This window comes from Halyomorpha halys, unplaced genomic scaffold (assembly GCF_000696795.3).
Source record: "Halyomorpha halys isolate HHAL.00 unplaced genomic scaffold, Hhal_1.1 Scaffold788.1, whole genome shotgun sequence".
Taxonomy (NCBI): Eukaryota; Metazoa; Arthropoda; class Insecta; order Hemiptera; family Pentatomidae; genus Halyomorpha; species Halyomorpha halys.
The window spans coordinates 21,733-30,263 of NW_027107973.1; the positions used below are offsets into that span (position 1 = coordinate 21,733).

Sequence of the window (8,531 nt, forward strand, 5' to 3'; positions counted from 1 at the left end):
AACAACTAAACCAGTTCAAAATTAGCAGAAAATCTGAAATGGTAAGGATAAAAACTAGTAGGTTCCTTAGTAGGTAGATAATAACTTAAAATAAAAATATAACTAAGTACTCACTCGGATGGCGGAGGGTGTACTTGCTGGGATCCAAGTTCTTCTCAGAGCAGGCCTGATGGAGGATGTCCCTCATGGAACAGCGGCCGGAGACTCTCGTCACGTACAGCTGATTTCTGGGCAGATTCACCTGGAAAATGAATTACGTGTTTAGTAAAGAATTTTCATCAATGTTAAATATTATCGAATATTTCAGTTCAATGTCATGAATTATATTCAGTTAATAGAAGCACTCAGTTCACACCCTCCCCCCATCAAACATAAATAACTCATTTATATTAAGATAAATTTATATGCAAATTGAAAAGACAACAGAGATATTAATATTATGATTTCTTAAAGAAGTGGAGAGAAAACGAGATTATAAATGCAGCTCCAGATACAGTGTTGAGAAAGTCGAGAAGAACTGAGGTTTAAGAATTTCTAGCAGTTTTGGATTCTAATAAAGGAAAACTAATCAAACGTTACATTTTACTTCTACGGTTCTGATCCGTTTAATTAAATCCGGTTTGTGGCCTTTGGTGCAGTTTGTGGAGCCTTAAACCACTGCCGAGTTTGCTATAGATTAGTTAAGTCGTGATGGGCGTACCCACAGGGGGACAGGAGGGGCCAACTGCCCCCCTGGATTGAATAAAAAAAAATTTATTCAAGCAAATACTAATTGTAAACTAATAAAGCACTGCGAAAATTATGTATAATGTTCTTAAAATTTTCATTAAATTAATGTTCTAAAAATTTTCATTAAATTAATTTGGTCAAAATTTTCATTAAATTAATGTTCTGACAATTTTCATTATTAAAGTATCGTATTTAATTGGTTTCATTTTACTTTTCGTGCTAAAATGTCACTTTTCCACCTCATTGACTATGGCTTGTTCTCTCCCCTAGTTTTCATCCTGGGAAAATCGTGTTGAAGTTATTTCCAAATTTTAGCATATATTTTTATTATATAATATTATTTACCACAATAAACTAAATATATATAATAAGGAATTAATGAACTCATTAATCCAATGAGTAAATAAATAAATATATTAATTTATATCAAACTTTCAATTTTATTCAATTAACCTATCTACATCTATAAATCTTGCAATTGCAATTCATTGCCAGGTCTGCTAGTATAAAATATTTTTAGTGGATTTTAGGTTGCAGAAACCCTGGAACTATTATATTTTTGGGACTATTATTACTAAAAAACTTTCATTGAAATTGCTGTTCCCATGGCATTGGGGCCGATAGTCGATCTAGGAGAACTAAAACTTTCAAAAATGTATTAATTCAATAAAACATCCTTTCTAATAAATTATTGGTGACTTTTGTTCAACAATATTGGCAATGAATTAATTCTTTATAACACTTATCGATTTTATATAAAAGGGCCAAAACGACCTTATATGGATATTAGTTTTGAAGAAACCTACTGAATAAGCACTGCTTTTTAAGAATCTAAACCTAATGTTTTTACATATCCATGGCAGATCTAAAAACCTTGCAGAAATCCAACTGATGGTGGAACTGCGGTGATCAGTGTGTCATTAACCCAGCGAGGAGTGGCCTTGCTAGGTCCCTGTCCAATGTCAGGGGTGCCGAGTCACCGCTCTAATCTCTTCTCTCGCTCAGGTCCTTTGATGTGTCTTCTTACATAAGTTAGAGTACTGAGAAGGTAGCCTTAATGAAGATGTATGGAGGGGAAAAAAAGTAAGCACAAAGAACTGTAATATGAGCAGTAATGAGTCGGCCATTTTTGTTAGAGTCATCTTATTTCCATTATTATTAATTGTGAAATTGATAATCAACAATAATGGAATAAGCGAGACCATAATTGATTTTATATTGCATAAAGAGTTAGTAGTGTCTTGAATTATGTAATTACTTCAGTGACTCTGCGATAACCATTCTTTATTATTTCATTTTTTATTAATTCGTCATTCATTGTAATACATAGTTTTTTATCAGCAATTTTTTTTGTCAGTAATAATTCTTGATTCCACAGTGATATATGAAAGTAATGATTTTGACCAGGTAAATAGAGTGGAAAGAAAAAAGAAGGAAGTATATGATAAATGTATCCCTTTTCTGGAAAAGTTCCGGGAGAGTTTAGGGAAGAGACTCAACGCGAGAGGCCTCTGCTTTGGAGCTCGCAGAATTATACCAAACACAACAAGAAGCTTCACAGACAAACTCGGTGTTCATATTAAGAGCGTAGTGAAAATTTCAAAAAATATAATCTTGGACTGCCTGGGATTAATCCACCATCACATGAATGGTAACAGATGATAATAGTGAGAAAAAATGAGTCATGTTCAAGTAGAATTTTTTTTTTAAAAATTAAATACATATTTTGCATACATATTACACACATACAAATTATATACATATACATATAAAAAGAATGATAAAAATCTAAAAAAAAATGAAAGTATTAAAAGGAAAAAGAACATAGACAATTTAAAACAATCGTGTATCTCTAGCTTATAAATCAATTTTTTACAATATGGCTATTTTTGTGATAGGTTTCAAAACATTTTTTTTTTTACTAATCTTAAGTATACTTAAGTATGAGGCAATCCAATGGGGTTGGGCAGAACATTTTTAATAAACTTTTTTCTCTTTCATGTATACCTCATTTTTAAAACTTTTACAAAATTTTACAATTTTTTTTTTTATTTTATACAAAAACTTACTTCGCCTTATATCAATATCATCATAACTATAACCGTAGTTTCTAAAACTAATTATACACACTACTTTATCTGTGTATGCGAATTTGGCCTGAATGCTATATTCTTCTTGACTACCTACATACATCATCAATAATCATAGATCTTTCTAAAGGTAAATAGAACTTTAACTATCGTTTGTATCCGCTGCCTCTCCTTAATATTACTCTCTGTTTATAATTAAAAATACTAAAACATGAATTAATATTTTATAAATAATAACATACAGCCTAAAGTACCAATATTTTCTTTTCAATTTTTAATAAATATGTAATATACCAAACTCGTTGCGAATAATAATTTCTCATCTTTACGATAGTTCATTTAATCACAATTCAACTCTAATTTTATGTGGAATGTCGTTAAAAATTAAATTGTTTTTATAGGTTTATCATCCTTTTAAAAGTCAGATAGTTTGCTATGGCACTGAGCACCCTTAGAACTTCAAATATGTTTCATTAATTGGATGATGTTTAGTATTATTTCTTATACATTTTCAAACCTAGTTCTTAGTGTTCGGCACTCGTCTAATAGTCAACAAATATTTAAACAAATTATAAATTCAATCCCCTAACTGCTCCAAGCTCTGTCTAATACACGAACCTAAAAAAAAAAATCATTAATTATATCAAATTATAATTAAAAGCTAAAAATATAAAAAGGAATATTTGGTCAGAATCACGTGCAACAGCTAAATTTTTACCCAACTAAGGGTATACCCTTTATACGGCAAGGTGGAATCCACAGGGCTGATTCACGGCAGCAGTGAAACCGTTAATAATCATTTTTAAAGCCGGATTCGAAGCTTAGTCCTTGGAGTTAGTAGCACAGTGCGTTACCACTGAGCTACCAACTCCCACTCTGTTTTTATTTATATTTATGATTATATTTGCTTTTAAATATGATAATTAGTTTTAAATCTAAATTTTAATTTATTAATATCCATTTAATTTATTTATTTTTTGCTATTTGGAAATCACTCATTTATAATTATGTTTAATTGGAGCTAATTCTATTTATAAATGGGTTTTCGCCAAAGATAAATCGACTAATAAATAGCATTGAAAAAAATTAAAACGTCATACAGAGTGAATTTAAACTGGATAAATAACAAACGAATTAAACAATGAATTACGTTATTGTAGTTTTAATGATAGAAATATAAATAGCAGAAATTGTTTTATAATAGTGTAGTAAGCTCTTCAGTTATGTAGACATTAAATCCAAAAGAACCTAAAATATGTCATTTAGACAGGTATAGAACGAAAATGAAGCAAGAAAAATGAACTTACAACCAGCTTCTTCCTATTTCAAAAAATATAACCGTCAACCGAGGTCACACAAAGTGGAAACATACAGGAAGATAACATCTATACCGGGAAATTAAGAGACTGACATTGCCAATTCCGTGGAGGGGAGCTCGAGCAAGGTCTGCCCGAACCTTCCTGATATGAACGTGATGGGTTGTTGAAGAGGAATACTCTGTGCTGAATGGATGGCGGTAATGTAACTCCCGCCGCGAGGTACTGCTGACGGTAATCTAGCCGCATCCGGATATCCGATACCTGGAAACCTGAGGCACCTCTTGTTATAGCATCATCCAGGAGGTCTGCGCAGTTGTTCAAGGAGCATTATGCAAACCTTAACTGGGCAGTCTGAGCTGCTTCGTATCTGCACGAGTCCATTAAGCTTATCAGAGAATTAAACACGGATCGAAATAGCTCAGACTATGAACGTTTTAGTTCATAATAATCAGGACAGCATCATATTTTTATTAAGGGAACAGATTTATCACTTTATATGTAATAGAAACAAAAGTATTATAATATTTCTTTAGAAAAAGTAAACACAAAACAAAAATGATTAATAAATAGTAACAAAAGATATTTTAATTGTTTAACACTTCTTTATTGATTCATATGACATCATCAAGGACACTCTATTAAAACAACAGCTTTAGATATAAATTATTATTAACAGAATAAATAAGTTATTAATTATAATTTGCATACCTCAATTTTTGTTTTACAGCCTCACATTTATTTATAAAACTTAAAAAAAAAAAGAAGGCTCTTGTGCCAAATAGGTAGGTTAAATAATATTTAATAAGTTAATGATAGTAAAATACAGAAATTGCAAAGAATAGAATTTATAATTAAATGTTAAAATGACAAATACAGGTAAATTAAAGCATAGAATGGAAACAATGCAACTATAATTATGTTTTAAATTTAGTGGAAAATAACTTCCACAGATGAAACTACTGGTAACTATAACACTTGACACTCTGACAATGTTTCGGTTCTAACATTACCAGAAGTGGCTGAAGTGTGGAAGAATAATTAAATCACAATTTTATGAGCTGGTTATCAAGCTATTGTCTAGTTTTAAGGCTCAAAGAAATACACCGCATAGTTGTATCCGTGTGCTATGTTGGATGGACTCCGTTCCACATATAAAATAAATTATTATTTTTAATTTTAAATTATTGAATTTTTTAGTAATTTTTCTTAATCCGTCCCTAATCATTGAGTTATTGCTTTCATTGTATTATGGAATGCAAGTCATACAATTTTTAATTGGTTTGATGATACTAAATTTTATATATATTTTTTATTTCAGTACTTATTTTTTTTATTTTTTATTTATTAGTTGATACATATATCTGATATCCAAATAATCTCAATACATCTTCACATAATCATAATACATGTCCAACGTTTCGGCCTTTTTGATTTTTTTTTTAAGTAGTTCAAAGTGAGAAAAAGTAGTGCGGAAGATGTCATAACGGTTTTTCATTTTTTTTTTTTCATTTCTACACAGATAATACAGTCAGCATCACGTTCTTAATCAGGGGGTTTCCTGAGACTACTCGTGAGATTTTTCGGAGGCCGGGCGAGTACCAGGTGCACCGAACGGTATAGGCAATTTACCAGTACCAAAAGTTCACAGAAGAATAACTGTAAAAATCCGAAAGTATTACCTTATCAGGTTCAGATGATACATCGGGTTGGAATCCAAGAGTCCCAACAGAAATTGGTATATGGTCTGTTCCTCATTATAAGCATAGCTGAGAACCATTAGGAAGCATAGTAAGCAAAATTAAGATTCGAGAAGACAGCCCAAGATTATATTTTAGTCATTTTAAAAATCAAGATAAAATAAAAGATGTTAAATAGCAAATTGAAAAATATGTTGCGTAGTGACCATCACACTAACTTCTACTTGCTCCTTTACTTTGAGATGAAATTAGTCTTATATCTTAAAACAGCTATTTCTTCATTATTCAACATCAAAATATGTTTCATTTATTAACCCGGGACGTTTTACAAGAAAAATATAGAATAGGTTATATTCTATTTGGAAGTTTTGCACCTAAACAAAAATTAAAATAATTAAATTCCTAAAAAGAAAATCCAGAAATTTATTTTATATATATCCATTGTATACCAATAATAAAAGATTTTTTTTTTAATAAAAACATATTAAAAGTATTTGAAAACTCTTATTTGTCGAATTATATGCCCTAAATGAAAGAATATTATTGGACATACTTATTTTTTAGAGAAAAACTTTCATTTTTCTATTTCTGAAAGAAATTGTATTTTATGGTTTATGAAGTGTGGAATATGGCATATCAACTTTGTTTCTGCCAGAGAAAAATGCTTTATTCCGCAATGCTGCTCAAAAGATGAGGTTGCTAAAACACATAACATTTTTTGTCTTTATTATTCTTTTTTCAAATGCTAACTAACTATAAACCAACTAAAATATTTTCAAATTTTATTATATGTTATATATTTTTGTTCTTTATTCTTCTCAAAAAAGTTTATATTAAATTTTCTTTATTAATTTTTTCCTTCTTTTTGTTCTCAACTCTATGATATTCTCTTTATTCGACTCTCTCATAACTCCCTTCCTCAGTGATCCGCAACAGATAGACATTCAATTCATTAGACAGATTCAGTTTAAATTAAACGAAATTATCAATAAATATAAATACAGAAACATGTCAGTAATAAAAAATCCACAGCTGTAGAACAATTAAAAACAAATTAATAAGTTAAACGAATTAATTAATAAATTAAACACATATAAATAAGTTCAAAAACTTTTAAAATAATAGTAAGTAAGTAGGATAAAAACTAATATCAAAAAATGAACAATATGAAATATCGTCATAAATAATTCCCATGCAGGTGATAATGTATTATGCCAGGGAGACCAAGATAATATTTTTTTGCCATTATTGCGAATTTTTCTTTAAATAAAAGGAAGCATTTTTCGCAATTTCCTTTTTTCTCTCTTTCCATTCCACCTATCCAGCTTTTCGCTTTTGAGCAAGGCTGTTTTGCGAAACTTGGTTATTTAGACTCACAGTACCTCAAAACCCATACCCGTCGAAAACTCCTATTCGAAATTTCGCAAGATCGCTATATTTCCCCTTTCTATATACTCCATGTATCGGTAAGTGAATAAAGGAAAAAATAAGTATGAGATATAACAAAGACATAAAAGAGGAAAATAAATTTTAAAAAGTGAAAATTTCAGTTGTTATTATTATTTCTTATTGTGTTTACACAAATAATTTAATATATATTCAATCGAATAATCATAACGAAATGGCTCAAAAAACAGATCTGTTAGGAAGTTATCGCAGACCCGGAGAGGACTACTACGGAAGAAGGGTCACCTACTCTGGAAGTGGTGATTTACTGGACCTCACGACTTGGAACTTAAAACCACGGGGTCAGGACTGGAAGCTTCAAGAGTGATTTTTATGGGAAGACTTTTCTTAACTTCACAGCCCCAGGTTCTACATTACGAATCAAAAGCTAAGAAGTTATTAAATGTCATTACACACACAGATCTGAGTATAATGATATATTTAATACGATTGGCGTTCAATAGTTGAATAAAAAAATGCACTTGGCTAGATAGAAATAATATTAATTGCTCATCAAAGAAAATTCAGAAAAACAAATTAAAACGTATGAAGACTACATCATAAAAAATCGTTATGATACATGCTGGTTTTACTGTTATAGGAAGTAGTACAATTAAGAAAAAATACTAAAAGTAAAGCAATATTAAATAATTTCCGATTAAGTAGGACCATAAAATCGAAAATCAATATAAGGAAAAGTTGCGAAATATTTTTTAACGCAGAGTGCTATGTTAAATGTTTCATTGTCACGGCGCCACGGTTAAAGAATGCCTGTAGCAAATATTTACCAAACGCTCTATCCTAAAAAAATACAAGCTTATAAATAGAAACAGTAATATCTCTGCCATAAGTTGTTTTGCTAAAATTACAAGCTCTTAGTAAAACATATCTTTATGAGAGATTATTTTATTTACTGAATTGATTTTTCGTTAAACTCTGTAATATTACAAAATTGTGAGGAATATTAAAAAATATTTCTGATACAATGGTATTTGAAGAAATTGAACTGGTTAATAACTGACGGATGGATCTATTTCGCTTATTTTTTGTGTGTATTAGCCAATCCGTTTATGTATGTGTATAAAATCGGACACCGTTTTCGAAATAGCCCCACATATTTTTATATATTTTTGAACTAAAATGGCTATAATGATTTTGGAAAAACATGACTAAATCTTCTCTTTAAAGTCCTTTTAATTTATGTAACAGAAATCTCAGAGAAAAAAACAAATACATATTTTGCTATATAT

General features: G+C 30.0%; 1 protein-coding gene across 1 annotated transcript in view; it reads right to left on the reverse strand.

Annotated features, from left to right (window-relative positions):
* LOC106686172 (cordon-bleu protein-like 1) overlaps positions 1–8,531 on the reverse strand; it is a 114,198-nt gene that overhangs the window by 20,985 nt on the left and 84,682 nt on the right. The window contains exon 5 of the mRNA XM_067046346.1: positions 115–241. Within this exon, the coding sequence (XP_066902447.1) occupies positions 115–241 (127 nt within the window). The remainder of the gene's footprint in view (positions 1–114; positions 242–8,531) is intronic.